This window comes from Manis pentadactyla, chromosome 7, assembly GCF_030020395.1.
Source record: "Manis pentadactyla isolate mManPen7 chromosome 7, mManPen7.hap1, whole genome shotgun sequence".
NCBI lineage: Eukaryota > Metazoa > Chordata > Mammalia > Pholidota > Manidae > Manis > Manis pentadactyla.
This window is the reverse complement of record NC_080025.1, coordinates 14,540,823-14,562,699: the sequence shown is the minus strand read 5'-3', so window position 1 is coordinate 14,562,699 and position 21,877 is coordinate 14,540,823. Positions and strand designations below refer to the sequence as shown.

Here is a 21,877-nt window from a genome sequence, read left to right as displayed (position 1 = left end):
GCCTGTTTATTATGTTTCTTCTCCTAGACATTAAGCTCTTGATGCAGGACCCACCTCTATCTTGATCACCACATTGTTCTTAGTGCCAACAATATCTTCTGTATGGTAGGCTTTAATGAATATTTAATGAACAAATGACTAAATAGGAGATATAATGGAAGAGAGGACAGACTCAGGTAGATGGGGCTTTACCATTTTTAATGAAGGTGCCATACAGACTCTTCCTGTGATCATAGTGGGTCAAAGAAATGGTCTTTGCCACACTGAATCCAGAAAACAAATAAGCCTAAATTGCCTATAATGTTTTGTAATTTTCAACATTAGAATTTCTCTAAATACCAAAGGTTTTCTCTAGGGAGATTAGAATTTTGTCACTTAGAAAATATGTTATATAAGTAGGATAATTTTCACTTAAAAAGGAATGAAACCAAAACATAAAATAAAAACGTTTAATTCCCTTTTGAATGTGTATTGAATTCAATTCAAATTGACAAAGTATTTTTCCAGGCCAAAGGAACCAAGGTTACATTTAGAAGGTAACTGCAAAAAAATATAATCTATGCTATATTTTTACTTTTAAAAAGAAAGTCAAGATCTTATCCTATGTTTAGTGTGTTGCAATAAGGATGTCTTCCTTACAGCCCAAGACATCACAACAAAGTAATGGCACAATCAAGAATTTTTTGTTCTTTTTCTCTTTGTATTATCTTCATATACCAGTAAAAAATAAACTCTTTAATAAATAAATATATATAATAAATACTTGCAAATTGAAAATGTATAAATAGGTCCATCCTTTAAAAAAATGTTCCATCTTGGTATGGCATGTTTCATGGTCCAAAATTCACCCAGGTTTTTTTACATATAATGCCACCAACTGCCAAATCCTACAAGGTCCTCAGAATTTATGTAACAGTAATCTTGGCCAACTATGTCAATCCATTTCTTCAACATGAAGTATCTATTTTTAATGTAGCTTTTAAAGTAAACATAATCCAAAAAAGGTGAGGGACCAGCAGCAAACTTGGTGGGGTTTCCATTAGCCACAGTTTAACAGATTTCCAGCTTCAGTCTACTAGTAAGGATTCAGCCCATGTCCCTAAGGGAACTTAATCCACTTATAATGAGAAGATCTGCTTCACATCAAAATTTCTTGGTTTGTTCTCAATAGTCTTTCCAAATTCAGTCTCCCAGTGGAAAATAGACTGTAACATCCTGCGTGTCTTCCTGGGTTATTATTTTATGACGGGAAGTGTGACGGTTGCAGTTTCCTTCTTCAGTAAAGACATGACACTTCAACTTTGCATCAGTATGTCCTTGTACAATTCAGGAACTCTTTCTGGATCCACTGGTCTAGGCAGGAAGTGTGTGAATTTCTGATGTCTTTTGGACCTGGCACCATCTCTCGGGGTTCCGTCTTTGTTAAGCGCCACAAAATACCTGCGGCCAGTGTCTCCGTGTTTATATATGTTGGATGAGTATGTATTATACCAGTTCTCTTCAAATTGCTCCCTGAAGATGCATTCAGAAGTCAGTTTCTCCTAAAACAAAAGATAACTGCCATTAAAACAAAGACCTTTGAGAGAATTTCCTTCAAAAGTCTCAATCATATATCTTTATTTCTTTGCCTACAACTATATCTTTGCCAAACAAGGAGAAAGGTTTGATTGTTTTTGCTTTATTTTGTTTTAGTTTTTATGTTATCTGGAATTCTTTCTTCCCTGTGACTTCATGCAGCACTTTAATTCAAAGAACTTAAAGTAAAATGTCAATTCTCCATTTTATTTTCGAATTCTTATTAAATATCTGAATTTTCCCATGCTCCATTTTATCTCCCTCCTACTACCATCACTACCACACAGGCCTGTTCTTGGTCTTGTTCCATCATTTGATGCCAATGCTCTGCAGAGATGCAAAGTTCTCTACTACCATCTTGAAACATTTCAAGATCTTGCTAATAACCAAATTCTTAATTCAAGATCCTTACTCCAATCTTATATCCTCTGTTTATGAATCTATTAATTGTTGGATGATACATTCTCCATGATTAACTTTACGTTACTATTAGGTATATGCAGTAAAAGCCTAGTGATTTCTTGTCTTCTCAAGGTGGAATGTATATTATCCTAAGGGATAGACCACCACTGTTTTTCTAATATATTAAAAAAATTGTTTCTCTATATATGAAAAACACCAGTGTTTTTCATATTTGAAGAAGGAAGACTTTATGCTTGTTTTTCTCTTTCAATTGTAATTTCACCCTTATGACTATTACACAGTGCATTATTTCTCTTTCTTCAGAACTGACAGAAAGCCTGGAAAGGATAAGTTTTGCCTCATACAAAGAACTAATATTATTCTATTGGTTAAAGTATTATATCTAACATTTCTCAGTGTTTGTTGAGATTGTAACAGTATATTGTTATATAGAATCTCAATTGAAATTTTAAGAAAAAAGGGACCAGATAATGTCACCTGCTCAATTATAAAAACTAAATTCTCCTTAGAAAGGTTACAGGGATCGACTTCAAGAAGGGATTCCTTATGAGAGGATGGGTGGGGAAGAGTGGCACACATTTATACCTAACCAATTTTCTTAAAATTGCATAAGCAACTATGAACAAATGTTACCAGTAAAAGAGAAAAATCTGTATTGTACTGCAAGTGCAGTTTTATATTATCCTGTTACTCTAATTCTTGCATTATGCTTGTTGTTTTGTTGTAAAAAATATACTTCTACTGATGAAATATTAACCTGAAAAGTTTACTTTAAGCCCCATATTTAAAACATTTATATAGACCCACAAATATGCACTTATCCTCAGTTGTGTGTTAAAAATTGCCCAAGGCAACTCTGACTGAGCTTGTGGCTGCTACAACTATCAAGACTGCAGATATGGTTGAACCAGCGTGGTTACCATTTTCTGTTGTTGCCCACAGATTTCATTCACTCATTTCCTTACATAAAAGTCAGCAAGTAAGTGGTATATATGCAGCTATGGAAGGTGATAATGGGTAGAGAAATTTGACAACAAATGAGTGTAAAAGTGATTAAAAGAATTTAACATGGCAAGAACATGCTCTCATTTTTCTATCTTTGGTAGGAATGATCAAAATATGGAGAAAGGTAGAAAGACCCAGACAGGAAGAATGATCAAGCTGAAAGCAATTAAGGTTTGGGGTTTAAAAAGTGAAACTGGGAAGTTTACACTATTGCCCAGACACATGGAAGTGTATGAGGATATTGATTTTTGATGTCTATGTGTATGTGTTATGTTTTTATATATTTCTTTGGATATGCTTTATTGGTAGATGTTTCACTTATAAGATGGATAGTCATCATTTTAAAAATGACAAAGTTTTAAAAAATACATACCGATCCATAGAGTTCTCCTTTGTCATTCATTCCAAGGTAAAGACCACTGTCCACACCTCTAATACTGACCAGTCCTACTGCCACGCTGATGAATTCCAGGATACCTAAATTAATAGACAAAATAATGATTTGTATTTATTAATGACTAATGAAAATCTTCCAAATAGTCGTAGACCAATATTGCTAAATATAGTGATGTAGGTAGAAGTCCTCTGTAAACTGCAAAGTGCTGTATAATTGTTATTAAGATGATCCTCTGATTTTCCAGATTAAAAGAAAAAAACCGCCTATCATGGTATAATGTTAAGGGTGTAAAACCTTAAACCAGACTGACCTGATTTTGAATTCCAGTTCAGTAACTTACTGGTTAGTCCCACTCTGCAACTATTTGTCTTCTTCCAACTTCAATTTCCTCATGTGCAAATCAGTGAAATACCTCCCTACAGGAGAATGGGAAGGACTAATGCATTTGGCATTCAACAAATAGAAGCTATGACTATATAAATCAGTACCTAGGAGAGGTGTTTTTAGTTTTCTGTGATTCCATTAGTTAATTGTAGTTCTATTAATTGTTTTGTTTTCGTTCGCTTACTGTGAACCAAGTCAATCTTTTTCGAGCAGCAGCCAGTATACAATAATGGGTACATCTGCGCTTTATAGTTTATAAAGGACTTCTACTTATATTTTCTATTTGTTCCTCAAAAAACAACCCCCAATGATAGGTATGGAAGATATTATCCTTACTTTACATAAAGAGAAACTGAGGCTCAAAGAGGTTCACTGACTTGCCAAAGGACACGACATTTCAAATGAATGGAACTGCTAAGTTGAACTCACATCTCCTGAGCCTTAACCCAATGTTTCTACTTCTTGAGGACAATATAGTAGATTCAAAACTTTAAATATTACATAATATGCTGTTTCCAGTTACATCATTCTTAAAAATAAACTTACAGTTCAAAGCAGTAAAAGGACTTTATAATTCATTAAATGTGATAGCCAAATACCAAGAATTTACCATGCAAGTAGATTTTGCTATCAGTAACTTTCTAGAATTATTTTCATTTATCAACAGGACTAGTATAGAAAACGTTCCACTAATAAACTATACACCATAGTTTAAAAAGAAAATGCTTCCCTCTACATGACTCCTTTACTGTGGACACACTAGCCTTTGGACTAATATCTTTGTCTTGTTCTTCCCTTTAGACTCTGCTGCAAAAGTGTCCAGACATACTTTCTATGCTTGGAACTGCTTTCCTCAAGAGCTTTCTACCTTCACCCCTTCACTCCCTCTTAAGCTCTATAAACAGTATAAATGTGTACCATTCAGCTTGATTCTTGCTCTTAAGTCATGTCTTGATTTATTGTACAAGTTCCTGTTTGGACACGTGATGTTCCCAAAGCCAAGGGAAAGTCCAAAATCTGGCTATTTGCTTATATGGAGGACTTTGTTCCATCCAGAGCCTAATTCAGTCTTTGGCAGAAACACAGATTCTTGAGCTCTAAACATAGATTCTTAAGAGCTCAAATGAGCTCTTTCAAACTTTAGGAGATCATGTAGAACACTAGAGCTATCAAGGATCTTACAGCAACAATATACCACTAAATAGTCTAAAAGTGGCTTGAAATAATCAGGGTCCCTAATTGAGAGCCTGAAGCAGAGAGAAGATAAGATAAAGCAGGAAGACACAGACCCCATAGGATAGCCAAATACAGAGGTAGTTAATAAATAAAAATTAAACTTACTGCCAACCTAATTAGTGAGTGATTCCTGTTAGAAACAAAAATATAGGTCCAAAACATGATTGGCAGAAGAAGATATATTAATGGAATTTCATCTAGGGTGTACTGTCATATGCATAATTACTTGAAGTACTGAATTTTAAATTCAAATTGAAAAGTTGTACTATGGCTCACATGTAACTTGATTCTCTTTAAATATCTGATTTACTTTAGATGCTCTTGTCTTTGAAAGAACAGGAACTGATTAGAATGTACAATAGAGCCAGTTTTCAAGAACAGTATGTTTCATTTCCATATAAACCAAGTATATAACAGATCTTATATCCATTTTTCTTGCAAGACTAAATGGCAAACCACCCATACTTTAATTCTCATCTTAAGATTTGCTGTTATCAAATAAATAGTAGTTGTAGAAAGACAAGAAATTATATATATTGGCAGAATAATAATTACATTCAATAGTTTCATATTTTTTAAACAGCATCTGAAACCTCATTCAGAACTAGGCATAAATCATTTTTGCAATGGCTCAGAGGGGTCGATGGGAAAAAAGGTTATGCGTTTTTTGTGTTCATTCCTCTTGAAGATTTTAGCCACACTTTTAAAATTCTGATCCTTTTTCTCCTCAAGGAAATAGTATACCACATAGTAATTTGTAATCATTTGATTCTTAAATGAGATTTGACAAGTCTTTCTTATTTATAATGTGAGGTGGCAACTAAGCTAATTCCTTAACAAAGAGGAGACATGAAAAACTTCCCTTAAGAGGTAATCACAGATTTTAGATAGATTTTCTAATGCCCAGTGTCCCATAAAAAGACTAGGAGGTACTTTGTCTTTCTGGTATCATTTTCAAAGCCAGCCTTTTTAAAAATCATAATAAACAGGTGAGTCAACCCACAATGCAACCACATCAGACAAATCTACGGAGAATAGGGGAAACTAAAGGAAAAGCCTTTAAAGGAATATGTTTGATCTCAAGCTAAACTTTTTTTAAAGTAGTGATTCCATGTTTATGTATTAGGTAAAATCTTCCTACTGTACTACTGTGCAGAAAAAATTTACTACACATATACTGCTAACTCAGATAGGAGATTATTTTAACCTCATTGGACCTTTTAGTTTATATTCCATTGATGTGGTTTTGAAATTCAGAAATACAGCCCTCTGCATTTTTTATTCAATCATGACTAAATTAGTAGAAATTATCAAACACATTATTTACTTTAACATCTCAAATAGCCATTCTCAAACTTTTTCAAAATTCTCACTTTGATGACACAGAAAGAAGTTTAAACGAAAAACAGCAAGATAACTTCATACTAATCACTGAGACACTAGGAAAAGAAGGCAAATACAAAGAGAAGAGTATAATGTTATACATGCTAAACATGAACTTTCCTTTCACCTACATGCCCTTGTAGTAAACTATGATGTCTGCACTATCAAAGGCCACTAGGATGTGCTGCAATGCATCATAGAGACTGTTAACTCCTTCAGGCTATCAGACTAATCTGGGTTATTTTCCCTTTGTGTGGAAGTATATACTTTATTTCCATAAATTGCATTCCTCCATAGAGTGACTTAAATCAGGCTGTCACATTTTTGCAATTACTAAATAATTCTACAAAACTTAAGCAAAAGAATTGTTCCAGTAAAATGGTAATGCTGATGAGCAACATTCATTTCTTAAGGGATGGATTTAAACACTAGTTTAATGCATGTGATCAAGTCTATAAACATTTACTAATCTCTTCCCATAGGGTCAGTTTTATAAGAAGACACAAGTGGCAGAAGCAACTTGTCACTGGGGAAATTTCAGAATTACAAGTGTCTTAAAAGGCTGAATTTCCCAGGCTGCACTATGAATCACAAGGCGAACTCTGAACTTAACTTCTACCTGCTCTACTTAAAGGCCTTATCACATTCGTGTCTATTTCTGAATCTTTCCCTTAGCTGGAGGACCTTTCTGTAATGAATGGAGTGCAGTAATTCTTTTAGGCAAGAGGACTGAGCCACCTGGTGTTAGCAAAGTTCTCTGGAATCAGAATCTCAGCCTCCTTAATTTAGAAACCACTGTCCAAAAGTGACCCCAAGGTTGGCCACTAGGTCATGACACTCTTGACTCACAGTCAGTGGGAATTTGGGAGAGATCAGTGGAAGCTGCAAACATATGGGTTTTAAAAAGATAATTTTCTAAGCCTTTAAGTGCTACCAAATGACCACCACATGCTCCTTTCTACATCTAGAGTTACAAATGCCCCTCAAACTGAGATTACACTTCTCCAAAGTTTTAATGAGTACTACCAATCAAAAAAGGAATAAGAGTATAAGAACAAGAGGATAAGGACAAGATAATATAGCACCACTGAGAGATGAGATTCTCAAAGAATCTCACAATGCAAAGGAAGGGAAAGGAAAGCTGGCCCTTTGTTGGACCCTTTCACATTGCGGCTGACAAGTAAATGGTATCTTTTTTAAAAATGCAATGAATCTCTCTAATGAGGTCCCACGTTTGATGATAAAAATCCTTTAAGAGTGCTAGCCACTTAACTCTAATATAATGAAAACTTCTGCAATGGAGGGAAGATCCTGGGATGTGAGAACCAGAAAGCATCTTAAAGCTATCACCTAGGTTCACCCCATCATTGTACAGAATGAGGAAACTAAGGCTCAGACAGGTAAGGACACTTAGTAGTCACGCAGTAAGTTAGGGATTAATAGTAGAAAGTTTATGATTTCCCAGTCTAGTGTCATAACAATCTGCCCTAACAAACACTTGGTTTTTCTTTCTTTTAACCCCCTCTGCTCCCAGGCACTGCTGGAAGTACTCTGAAACATGTCTCTATGTGTTCCCACCCCTATCCTCTTTCGTTTCCCCATTTTCTCTTACATATGGTCAATACCAAGATCTTTGCCCTCGGGTTTCAGAATTTCCAGAGGATCTTGGCTAAAGCACTGGGCATGCTCAGTAGGTGGGTAGGCTTTTTTTTTTTTGCTTTCTTTCTTTCTCACCCAAATAAAAATTTAAGAGCCTGAGAACTACAGGTGAGCCACAGTAGCTAACGTGCCAGGGCAAAGTCCATCTGTTACCACGTCAGGTGTTGAACATTCACGGTTCTCTGGGTAGACACGTAAATGCTCTCATCCGTTCCAGAGCTACCGTCTGAGCGGTCTGCGTGGCCGCATAAACGGCGTAACATAGTCGGGCATGTTTAAAGTCGCAGGGTGCTGCCTGTTATTTTGTTAAGTGCACGATACCGGGGAGAATTGTGAAAGGTCGTAGGATAAAATAATACAGGGATTTTAAAAAACAAAACAAAAAAAAACCTGCCTGCGAGGTAAGGAGTGAGAGAAAGATGTAATTCCGAGGGCCGGTCTGGAGTCTCAGGCACAGGAAGGTCAAGGCAGCCAGGTGCATGCGGGGCGCTCACCCTTTCTTCCCCCGCCCCGAGTCTGGGGCAGCTGGCCTGCTAGGAACCGCGGCGGCAAACGCGCAGGGAAAGCCCGGTCTGTTCCGGCGCTGGCCCTCCAGTCAGCCCCAGCCAGCACCCCGCACCAGATGGGTTCGGGAGGCTCGGGGCTCCGCGCAGCCCTGAGAGCCTCGGCCAGCGAGGAGGGAGGGCCCTGGGTAAAGAAGAGGAGCCAGGGGTCTGGGAGTGCCAGGGTGCCGGTACGTACCGAAGAGGCTGTGGTCCTGCCGGGTGCCCTGCACGCTGCCGTCGGGCAGGATCTGCAGGTGGAAGCCGGTGCGGCAGTAGAGCTGCCGGCGGCGCAGGATGCCGTGCAGGTGCGCCAGCTCCGCAGTCCCAGGCCCGCCGCGGGCGCCCCGCTCCGCCGCGCCCCGGCGCTCGCCCAGCAGAGGCGGCCTCTCCCCGGCAGGAGGCAGCAGGAAGTGCGAGCCCACCTGCTGGCCCAAGCCCTCCAGGCCGCCCAGGAAGCCCCCGACTTCGGCTAAGGGAGCCATGGAGGGCCAGAGGGAGAGGCGGAGGGTCCAGAAAACAAAAGACCCCAGTAAAAAGTGTCACGGGGATGGGAAGGTGAACGGAGGAAAATTATAGCAAAACAAGCGCAAAAAGTTAAGGCCGGGTTACTCCTGTGAGGTCGCAGGATGGACTTTGCACTGAGATAGCAGGGAAGATTTCACTGTCTTGGAGCGATCTTCTCTCCTTGGGTAGGTGAGAGCTGGCTGCTGGCTTTGCAGAAACATCTATAGCTGCCGCAGCCAATACCGGGGCTGGGGCTGGGGCTGGGGGCTGGGGCTCCAACTCCGAAAACTGATCAGATCAGAGTCCTGTGTACATACACACCAATTATATATGCGGGGCCTCTTGACATATGCTAATCAAGTCCTTTCATGCGCGCTGGGGAGGTTCTGTTTGAAATCTTAAACCGGCCTCCTCTCAACACGTTTTTGCTCTTCGGAAGTGACCAAGAGCGGCCCTTGAAGCTCCTCTCTCCATGCAGTAGCAAAAATCATTCTCACACTTGGCCAAAGCTAGCCAGCAACTTCGGGGAGGCGCAATCAAGGCTCTTCTTTGGGGTTGTCTTTGGAACGGCCGCGATGCTGCTCAGCGACTGCTATGCAGCCGCCTTTGATGTGAGCTCCTTTGCAGTGATAGATCGCTGCGGAAAGGAGCCCTGCTTGGCAGGTACACAGAAGGGGAAGGGGGAGGGACGGGCGGTGGGGGTAGGTGGAGGGAGGACAGGATGGGTAGGAGGAGGAAAAGGAGAGAAGAGGAGGAGAATTGGACTCTGGGAGCTGCTGGGAGCCTGCAGTGGACAGGTGCAAAGAAAGGTAAGAGATGGAGAAGGGAAAAGGGCGTTACCTGAGGCTTAGACCTGCCCAGACACAGATGAAAGGAAAACCAAAGCTTTGACAGTTTAACTCACTAATTTTAAAACACTAATAAAATGTACAAGCATTACTCTTTTCTTTTATCATTTAGATGGGGGATTTTCTTTACATAATCAGGTTAGGTTAGGAACACACACACACACACACACACACACACACACACCCTTCCCAGGTTCTCTTTAATGTTTATCTTGACTTAGCACGTGATATAACCATGATTGCCTCGTATCTATATGAAAGTTTAAAACTGTGTGCTAAGGTCATCAATTTTTAATCAACGTAATACAATAACATAATATAATCATGGATCTAGGGATTAAGAGTAAATTCAAATAGCCTGAAAAGAGATGGTTGACATTCTTATATTTGCCAAGAACAGAAAATGAGTATCTGTAATAGTGTCATAAATGGTAAGCGGCCTCTGGGGCCCTTATCCAAACTAAGAACACTTCCTTGTTATTTTCTTTAAGGTTAGATTTTTGTTGTTGTTCACAATTCAATTATAAAAATAAACTAAATGGATTCTTGATGTGTTTTTGATACAGGAAAAGTAACCCGTAAAAATGTCAGAGTGCCTGTGCATTTTTGTAAAATAAAGTCATGGAAGTGAAGGAGTTGGGTACATGTCCATTTAAACCTGAAATTTTTGATTTTGTACCAATAGTTACATTTAAGATCTTTCCCTGAAACTTTTTCACAGTGGCAGAAGAGCTGAGACTCATTTGGCACACTTACATATGCTCCCCCTGAGCAAAAAGTTTTAGGGAACCACTGAAGATTGTTTTTTCGGTCTTGTTTCATGGTGTGTTCAGCAAAAGCCTAAACCTGGGAACAGACATGGATGTGACTGCTGTATTTTGTTTGCTCTGAAGACTTTTTTACTAACTAATTGGCAGGTGCTTTAAGTAGGTAAAGTTACACCTTTTCATTACTACTGCTCTAAGAACTGGCCCTTGTGCAACCAAGTTATAAAAGAGTCCTTAAAGCAAGTGATTTATGTTGATAGATATGAAGTAAAACAAAAACACTGGCTAAAAACAATAAACAGATACATCGCTTTAGAAATGCATAATCTAAGCCTGTTTTGAAGGTTATACCAGGTAAGTGTCATATTATTTCACCTTTAAAATAACACAGTCTGTCTTGTGGTGGGACCCCCAAATCCACCATAATCAAGCTTTCAAAGCACATCTGTGTAAACATCACATCAGTGTAAAACACCAACCAATGAGCTTTTACTTTGAACCAAATCTTCTTAATTGCAGTGTTAAATCAAAGAAAGTTAGATCAAAGTTATGGGAATCTAATAGCGAGATAACTAAAGTAGCCAGTACACACACTGATCACTTTAAAAGAAGAGAAACTTAAAGGTTTAAAACTAAGATCAAGTACCTTTTAATGAAGTTTGTTTCAAGGTCTGAGTTCTGTACAACCTGTAATGCTGTTAATTATTCCACAACGGATATATAGTATCATCACCTGCTCCTTGAGGTACAGTTCAATCTATGAACTATTTCCCTACATGAACATTTTAAGTCCTGATATGTGATCTATAGATCTTAGACTATTTAAGTCTCCTGAATTATTTATAGATATATTTTATATATAGTCACTGAGCCCAACTACTTTAATAATAGAATTACCTTCTCTTTGTACAACTTTAGGATTTTCAAGGCATTCTCTTATTTGGTCACTACAGTAACCCTCTGAGACAGGCACCTCTCACTTCATAAAGAAAAAACTTGTCCTGAGTTCTAGTTTCAGAGTTTTGTCCAGAGTCCTACATTCTGGGACAATTTCCTTAACTATCTAAGTACCTCTGCTTCCTCTTTTGTATAAGAAGTAAAATATAACTCCTAGTTCACTATGCTTAGGGTTGATATAGGACTTAAACATGAAAATATGTAAGAAAGTGGTTCTAAAACTATAGTTTTCTATGCATATAAGATGCTAAACACCTTCCATGGTTGGGAATTATTTTGCTTTATAAAGTGGCAAATATAATTTGTTTGAAATTCAAAATAAATCTTTTCCCCCCAAACCAAGCCTTTAATGTATAAGTCTTGAATGGTGCTTAATGCCATTTTATAAAAGGCCAGAATAGAAACAAAAAGATAAGGATTTCTTTTGTTTGCACTAGTCATGTGACAGGAAAAGATAACACTAAAGATTTTTTTTGCACACTCTGTGATGATATCATGGGAAGTTAAATAATTTTGAAGAGTGTTTTACAAAAGTGCATTATTCAGCTTTTAAGTATACACTACAATCTAATCAACTTTGCCTATACTTCCTAGAGACCACACTTGCCTTGCTGTTATACAAATATCTGGTACAGTTTCTACTTCCACAAAATGCAGTTACAGTTTTCCAGACTATATACTTCCTATATAGCTTATCAGCACATACATTGTTATGAATCTTTCTTACACATGAAAAAAGAATTAATGCCTTTTAGTACTTCCAGTGTTTATCTTGTGAAAAAGAGAAAGACCTGATTTAAAAGTCACAACTTACACCTTCAATAAAAATACATGTCCCAAACATTATTTACTATTTATAATTACAAAATATTGGAAACAACATAAATTTCCATGCATAGGAAACTGAATGAACAAATGATGGTACTTTCATACACTGGAGCATTATACAGCTGGAAAAAAGTACAGTGAGATGTTCTCTGAATTAATGTGAAGTATTTCCAGAAAACATTATTAATTGAAAAGAGGAAAGATATAGCATGATTTCTATGTAGTGCCCTACCTTTTCTGCAGGATATAAGAAACTTCTACAAATATTATGCTTTTTTCCCAAAAATAAACACAGGATGAATAAACCAGAAACTAATGATATTGGTTACCTGATTAATTACTTTGGTGGGATGGCTATGGTTAGAGTATAAGAGATGAGTGACAATTCTTAGAAAAACTTTTTGTAGAGTTTTGACTTTTGAAAATATGTTAATGTTTTCCTTTTTTTAAGTAAAATAAAATAATTAGAATGAGGGCAGAAAAGAATAAAATCAGGAACAAATGAATCCAACTGAATACAAGTGAATAACATAACCACACAGAAAGGACTAATGATAACATTTAAAAAAAAACTAAGTAACTTTGAAACATAGTTCTTTGACTATAAAATCAAGGTCTAAAGACAAAAAAGTCCATATACAAATATTGAATTTCAGTTACAAAAATTGTTTTCCTCAGTGGTAGGGGTTACACTAGTGCATTATGAGATGAACAAATGAGTAAATATATTGACAATGATGGCAACTAGGTGTTTCACTGCTGGAGTGAATATAAATATAAACATAAAAAGGGAAGACTAGAATGAAGTCTGCAATACTGAGTTGGAAATGCAGTTTTCAGGACTGACACTGCATGCACATTTGTTTGTAGCTGTGTATACTTGAGGTCTGTCCACTCAAGGGGCCTAGAGGCAAAGATGCTATAAAGGCAAATGAGCACACTTAGTGCCTAGATCTTAGTTTCTCAAACCAATCTCTCTAAAATGAACCAGAGATCCCTGGAAAATATCTGGTTTCAGGACAGGGACATTGTTTCTCTTTTTTCAGAACTATTTTCTAAAGCAGTTTTAGGTTCACAGCAAATAAAAGGAAGGCACAGAGGTTTCTCATACACCTGCTACCCCTACACATCATACTCTCCCCCACTATCAACATCCTTACAGTGGTACATTTATTGCAATTAATGAACTTATATGGACACCTCATTATCATTCAAAGTCCATCGTTTATGTTAGGGTTCAAGAGTGAACATTCTATAGGTTTGGGCAAATGTACCCATCATTAAATGTATCCATCATTAAAGTATCACATAGATCATCAGATAGGATAAAAAAGTAAAGCATAATACAGAATATTTTTGCTGCCACAATAACTCTCTGTGTTTTGCCTAGTCATCCTTCCTCACTCCCATCTCCTGGCACCACTGATCTTTTTACTGTCTCCATGATTTTGCCTTTTCTACAATATCATGTAATCAGAATCATACAGCCTTTCAGATTGCCTTCTTTCACTTAGTAATATGTATTTAAGGTTCCTCCATGCCTTGATAGCTCATTACTTTTTAGCACTTAATATTCTATTGTCTGGATATATCACAGTTTATCCATTCACCTATTGATTCTGAGTTTTGACATTTTGAATAAAGCTGCTATAAACATCCATGTGCAGGTTTTGTGTGGACATAAGTTTTTGATTCCATTGGGTAAGTACCAATGAGTGACTTCTGGATCATATGGTAAATCTGTGTTTAGTTTTGTAAAAAAATGCCAATTTGTCTTCCAAAATAACTATGATTTTGCATTCCTACCAGCAATGATCATGCCTTTGGTGCTGTACATAAAAAGTCATCACCAAACCCACAGGCTTCTAGGTTTTCTCCTATGCTATTTTCTCGAAGTTTAATAGTTTCATATTCTCACATTCGTCTATAATCCATTTTGAGTTAATTTTTGTGAAGAGTGTAAATTCTGTGTCTAGATATATTTTTTTGCATATAGATGTCCCGTTGTTCTAGTATCATTTACTGAAAAGACTTTTGCTCCATTGTATTGCCTTTCTTCCTTTGTCAAAGATCAGCTGACTATATATTATGTGGATCCTTTTCTGAGCCCTCTATTCTGTCATTGATCTATTTTTCTATTCTTTTACCAACACCACATTGTACTGATTGCTATGGCTTTATAGTATGTCTTAAAGTTAAGTATTGTCAGTCATTCAACTTTGATCTTCAATATTGTGCTGGTTATTGTGGGACTTTTGCCTCTCGATGTAAACTTTAGAATCAATTTGTCAGTACCCACAAAATAACTTGCTGAGATTTTGATTGGATTTGCACTGAATCTATTCAAATTGGGAAGAATTGACATCTTGACAATATGGTCTTCCTACCATGAACATGAGTTGTCTTTCCATTTATTTAGTTATTTTTTTACTTCTTTCATCAGAGTTTTGAAGATTACCTCATAGAGATCCTGTACATATTTTGTTAGACTTACACCTAAATATTTCATTTCTGGGGTGCTAATGTAAATGGTATTATTTCAAATTCCACTTGTTCATTCCTGGTATATGTAGGAAAGCAACTGACTTTTATGTATTAACATTTTAGTCTACAACTTTGCTATAATTACTTACTAGATCCAGGAGTTTTATTGTTGTTGATTTCTTGGATTGTCTACACAGATGACCAGGTCATTTGCAAACAGAGACAGTTTTATTTATTCCTTCCCAATCTGTATAGCTTTAGCTTTTGTTTCCTTTTATTATCTTATTGCATGAGCTAGTAGTTCCAGTATGATGCTGAAAAATCATAATAAAAGGAGAAGACATCCTTGCCTTGTTCCTGATCTTACTGAGAAAGCAAGTTTATTACCATTAAGTATGATATTAGCTTTAGGACTTTTTAATAGATCTTCTTTAGCAAGTTGAGAAGTCCAGGACTGGGCAACTTTTTGCTCCAGATGGCAAGGAAGTACACAAAAAGTAATGAGGACATCTCAAAAGGTACAGGTCAAATCTGGGATAATCTGAACAGCAAAATAAATAATGATAGGAACATGATATTTATAGAATAAATAAGAATCTATGAGGGCAAGTGTTTAGACAAACAACCTGTCAAACAAATAAGTAAGGGAGAAGGGAAAATTTTTCCTTATGGTAGAATACCAACTATTTTATGCTGAAGGAATGATGGAATTAGAAAAATACCATTTTGCATGATCATGGGGTCATTACTAATCCAGCAAAATCCATCAATGCATGCTAAACTAGTGGGTAAAAGTTTGATGAAGAAGAGGCTATTTACAAAGGCTCAAATATCCCCTCATAAATTGCTTCTTGATTGCAAAGAGAAAACAGTAACTTTATAGTGCATTACTCTAGTGACTACTACCTTAGCCACATAATAAAAGTAAACAATAATAAATGGAACAAACCACCGCTATATGCCTCTTGATACCCTAGGAAGGATACAATGTTACAAATTTAGTACTTCTGTCATGAATGCATACACTAAGTCTAAACATGAGAAAACATCAGATAAACCCCAATTGAGGGACATTCTATAAAGCAACTGGCCTGTGCCCTACAAAAATGTCAGAATTGAGAAAGACAAAGAAAGGTAGAGGAATTATTCCACATTAAAGGAAACTAAACAGACATGAAACTAAATGTGATGTATGATCCTGATATGGAATCTGAACCAAAAAAAAAATAAAACCATAAAGGACATTATTGATATAACTGGCAACATTCTAATGTGGACTGTGAATTAAATAATAGTATTGTATCTATATTTTTTATTTTCTAGTTTTGACAATAGTACTATGATTATATAAGGCAAAGTCTTAGGTAATACAAAATAAAACTTCAGGAATAAAGAGGCATGATGTCTACAAAACTTTCCTCCAATATAATAAGTGATAAAGCAGATGTAGTGAAAGTGACAATTGAAGAATGTGAGTAAGTAGAATATGGAATTCTTTGTGCTATTCTGTAAGTGAGAAATTATATCAGAATAAAAGTTTCTAATCTATAAAATTGAGATAATAAAGTATTTTCTAACTTGTAGAAGTGTTGTAGGAATCATATGGATATGTGTATATGAAAATCTATTAGTACTTCAGCATCTAAGCAATTATTTTAATGATGATAATCATTATCAATGTTCTCTGGGTTTAGGCCACTTAAAATTCCATTTTCTGCTCGATGTTGCAAGGAAATAAAGATGGCTTGTGGGATTTCCAACATCATCAAAACTAATAGTGGTCCTTATTTGGTGCACAGAAGAAATGACTTTTATGCTTTCTCTGATGCAAGGTCTAACTGATAGTATTTGAGATGGATCTGAAAGAAATATACTTCTAAAATAAACAAATCATTTTGGAAGTTGCCTGTTTCACAGCCTCTGGCTAAATACACATCATTCATTCTTATTCTGTATGATCTTCTGTGATCATTTGAATATATCATAAAATTATATAAGGGAAATATTTTATATTTTTATTTGAAAAGAACTTGCCAGATCATTGCAACCAAACACGTTCATTATACAGATGAGGAAGATGGCTTTCTGAGAAATGGCATCATTTAAATTAAATATTTCACATCCATTTTCCAATGCTGTTGCCACCAAATCAGTAATTGGAACAGTAGATTAAGAAAAATGATTATGATTGATATTTTTTTATTGCTTTATTAACTCCTTACTATGAATGTGTCCGCAAATGCCACTAAACCTTTTTGTTTTTATTTCTCCATTTTTGATGTAAATAAACAGTATTTTAAATGTATTTCATCTTACTGAAACATAATGCCACATAAACACTGATTATTTTTATTATAATAAATAAAATTAAATCATAAATGTTCAAATCAATTGCATATTCAAATAAAAAGCATAGAATTGCCATCAAGATTCTGGTATTTTTGAAATGACACCCTTCCAAATAAAGAATCTATTCATAAAACTTAGGAAGTCAACAGATTTAAACAATTAAGTAATTTGTTCATTGTTTCTTCTTAGAATTAGTTAGAAATAAAAACATCTTTACAAGAGTGGTGATAACAAGTGTTTAATCTGTCGTAACATCAATCACATAGTTTAATTACATTCTTTTTCTAAGTCAGAAAGTGGACAAGTGATGTATTAACCTACCTTGAAATTTCATGTCTTTCAAGCAAAGGAATATAAGAACAACTAAAGCCTTATTTACCCACTTTTCTTCCCTAATTAGAGGTCTGAGATAACTATTCCTGTTTTTGCAGAACAGAAGCCCAGCCCCAGGCAAAACCTGCTCAGAAGGAGTTTAGCCAAATTAGTGTTGGAGGAGCAGGAAAGTGAACTGGGAGAAGGGGAATGAAGAGAGGACTAGAAGGGCATTCATACATGTTAGTACACAGTTTAGGAAGCTGTAAATAGCTCTTTACAATGGTCACACATGGGATCTAAGTAATGCTTCGTATACTTGGCAAGTATATAAATGCCAAGGTATAACTGGGGCTAGTACCAGCTGTATAAGTGACATAGTGCCAGTCACCCCAAATTGCCCTGAAGGCAGGTTAGAAAAGATCAGACAAACATCAATTTCATTCCTGGATGTTAAGCATACAGTTTTGAATTACATCACAGTTGGAAGTAGTCTGATTGAATGTTATCCTAAGTAACATATGAGAGTGTATGCTCCCTGTGGGCAAGGATCTTTGTCTACTTGTTCATTAATGCATTTCAAGCATCTATGACAGTGCCTGGCATATTTTTTTATACTTGATAAACACCTGTTGGTCAATTGATACACATGTTAAGACTTTTCCAGAAACCTGAAGTACTTACTTTGATTTTTGAATGTACTTTTATATTTACCCTAAGAATGTTTCTAAGTCACAGAGTGTATATTCGAAAATATAAATTTTAATTTGACTGTTAGAAGACATGTGCACAGTAGGAAAAATATTCTTCATCTTAAAAAATAATAACCACTGGGCCTAAAACCATGCCCTGAGAGAAAGGAGTCTGCCACAGTGGCAGAGTGGCTGCGGTCTCTCCCGGGGTCAGCCACTAGAGGACGGTGTGGGTACACAGGCTGCCAGACTCTTGATAAGGCCAAGAGGGACCTTGATAGACAGGAATGAACGCTGCCAAGTTTTGCTTCTCCAGCTTCTAGTCATCTTGTTGGTAAATTGCTCATGCAAGTCTCACTTCCAGAACACAAACAGAAATACAGCACAATTATAATGAGTAGGTCATTGGCAAAGACAAAAATCACAAAAAAGTCGTGAAAATGTCAATTATCTAATGAGGAATAAAACGCAGCTCAGCAGATACTGTGCAGCTGTCAGTGTGGAAGTGTTGACGCCGAAAATACTTGACTCCACATATTCCTGCGAACAAGACTATAAGCTTCTAGCTGGCAATGAAATTGAGAAATGAGTTCAAGGGCAAAGAGCTGAGTCGAGTAAATGACACGACAAGGAACTGGATTCAGAGCAGCTTGCTGTCATGCAAAACAAATAAAAAGAGTTCTTTGAAAATTGCATCATGCATAAAACTGCATGTGCCACAAACTACAACAAAAAGACACAATCACAGCAACAAAAAACCTCCACGTGGATTTTTAAAAATAAGAGACAAAGGGTTGAGATAGCAGCGTTTTATGACTGACTTCAGTAAACTCAGACCCACTATCATTTCCTCAGTTATCAATATAATAAGTTATAAGTATCTCCAATGAGCTATTGCAATTGAAATGTATTTTTCCAGACGATTTAGACTAGTAGTTTCTCGACTTGAGCTTCTAAATTTTGAATAATAATTCAATTCTTATCTTTATCCTTTATTATCCTGAAGAAAGAACGTTAACTCATATTAGATTTGCATGGATTCCCAGTAATTTTACAAAAATGAATATTTGTCTTTCATTCAAACCATACATAAGTTCTTACTACAGAACAGGAATTGTTTGTTTTTGTTAAAAAGCAAAAAAACAGTATCTCTTGCTGCTTAGAGTCTAGTTGGCTGATAGACATAAGTAAAGAAGGACATTTTGGTGGTGGTGCTGTGATAGGAAATTCAGAGTACTTTGTTGAAAGCAGGGATCAGGGTAGACTAAATTAGCTTTGGAATGAGGAAGAAGCATTTTGAAAAATGTTACATCTCAGCAGAGTTCTGTTAGGGTGTGCCAGAGAAAAGAGAAGCAGCAGACAGGAGCCAGATCAGGAACTATCTCCTCGTGAGGCATGATCATTTCAATTTCCTTTTCTTTATGGGGGTAACCCTGGACTAGATTATCTCTATGGTTCCATTCAACCTAACATTTTAGGATTTTCTCTCTAAATTTCAAGGTAAAATTTAATTGAAAAATAGAATGAAGTAATTTTGCTTTTAGACCAATTTTCACAAACCTCATTCTTCCAAGTACTTTAATTTTCTTTCCCTTCAAATCAGAGCTTTCAAGAATCAAATACTGATATTTAAATACCAGATTCTGATACATTATCAAAACAAATATATAGCTAAAGATATTTATATATATATGTGAACTTCCAACTTTAACTTCTCAACAAAGCACAGTATTTCTGTAGATGCATGTCCCCATTAATATCTAAATGCTATCTAAAATTTATAATGATTCACTCTAACATTGTAACATGTAAGTCCACTTACAGAATATGTAAAGTATCTCCCAAAGCATGATATTTTTTACTAATAGCAGATTAAAACTCAACTGAATTTCAGTGCCAAGCTGTATAGTGGTCGGTTACCACCTTTCAGACATCCCTCCCAAATTTCTAGTTTCACATTTCTAACTGCCTATTGGCCTCTTCTAGTTGGATGTCATATCAGCCCTTCATAATGATCAGGACAAATTTAGAAGAAAAATTAATTTTAATCTACAAACTGGAAATTAAAACAAAGGAGCATTCACACCATGTTCTGGAACTCATTTTTCATTTGTTTCCACTTTTAAAAGACTTAAAGTGATGAATCAGTCTTATTAGTTGAACTTTCAGCTCTTCCTTCTTCTTCATTTGGTTTGTTTTCTATTTGAGAAAGCACCTGGTTTGGATATGTCTCGAGTTTCCTGTATTGGTTTCATCACTGTTGGTTGTTCCTCTTTTTTAAAAATTCACTTTAGGGACAAACTCTTCTCCAGCACTGAGATGTTTAGTAAGTCAGTCAGTGTAATTACTATATTTAGCCAAAGCCAAGTGTTCAGTGATTTATTCTAGATATCATAGAACACAGGCCTCCATGACATAGATTTTGATCAAAGCATATGCCCTGAAATAAATACTACACACAGTAAAATCCTAATCAAACATGGTTTCCTTGTACAACACTGGAAGGATGCAGAACAGGCCTCCTTAATCTGGAATACTTTGTTTAAGGAGCCCCATGCACCTGCATGATTCTGTTTAGAGGAGCTCATTTAGTGGTTTCTATAAAGTCTTATCATCAAGTGAAAGGTTCACTTCATTTCCCTTGATGTGGTAGTTCTGGGGTTTAGAGGTGCCCGAACATAGATTTGAGACAATCTTGAAAAAATTGCAATCCTTTCCAAAGGGCATGAGTTTTGATATGCTTCAGTTGCCAAGGAATTTATGAACACCAATATTTTCAGACTTTTTGTTATTAGCTCAATCTCTAGTGGTTGAGGCAAACTGATTTATTTTAACAGAAGAATATATTGCATAGTGACCTAAATCACTTGGTTATTACTTTGGCTTAAGAATGACTACCTTCCTGTGGGCAAAATATAAAATTTTAAGTTGACTAAGGTAAGTATTACTTAGATGTATTATACAGTGGAAATAATACATTTTAATCCAACTTAAAAATTAAACATTAGCATAAAGCAAGACCTTATTACCTGGCAATGTGAAATGAGAGCTGGTCCCTGTTGTGTCTCAGCTGTTAAACACACTTTGCAACTGGGGAACTTCAAACTCAGCTCAAGAGAAGTCTGTACCTGGTTTTGGATAGTTGATTGTTCCCATCCAGACCTGGGATGATTCCTTAAGTCCAAGTCTTTGAACAAATATAATTAATTAGCAAGAGTAAAAATAATTCCATAAGTAATATTATGTATGTAGGTTGATTGAAACGAGCCTATGCCTTACAGGAAGGGAGGGGGCTTGTTAGCCTCTCTTTTGACTAAAGGATGGGTACATGGATTTTGCTGTATGTGGCTAAAGGTAAATTCTTAATTCTGATCTTTCTTTGACTTAGACTTATGTCTTCCTCATACGGTTTCCTTCTCATGTCAAACACTGGTCTTCAAGAGCTCCCAGACTTTCTAATGGATATGGTAATCTCTAAGTACCTGCTAGTAATGTGCTGGAGCCAGCTTGTAGTAGCTCAATAGAGCAG

At 36.3% G+C, this 21,877-nt stretch overlaps 1 protein-coding gene across 1 annotated transcript; it reads right to left on the bottom strand.

The window, feature by feature from the left end:
* Positions 1–344: 344 nt before the first annotated feature.
* FGF20 (fibroblast growth factor 20) lies at positions 345–9,316 on the bottom strand. The gene is made up of 3 exons (XM_036894322.2): positions 8,804–9,316; positions 3,377–3,480; positions 345–1,541 (listed from the first exon to the last, which is right to left on the bottom strand). Exons 1-3 carry the CDS (start codon positions 9,087–9,089, stop codon positions 1,296–1,298), a joined length of 636 nt encoding a protein of 211 aa, XP_036750217.1. The 5' UTR covers positions 9,090–9,316; the 3' UTR covers positions 345–1,295.
* Between the last annotated feature and the right edge of the window lie 12,561 nt (positions 9,317–21,877).

What these genes read in the sequence shown, in the direction of transcription:
- FGF20 (XM_036894322.2), bottom strand. Translation starts at nt 9,089, where the DNA reads ATGGCTCCCTTAGCCGAAGTCGGGGGCTTCCTGGGCGGCCTGGAGGGC. An exon ending in GCAGGACCACAGCCTCTTCG is followed by an intron (nt 3,481 to 8,803) that starts GTACGTACCGGC and finishes CTATTAATTTAG; the next exon opens with GTATCCTGGAATTCATCAGC. An exon ending in AAGGAGAACTCTATGGATCG is followed by an intron (nt 1,542 to 3,376) that starts GTATGTATTTTT and finishes CTTTTGTTTTAG; the next exon opens with GAGAAACTGACTTCTGAATG.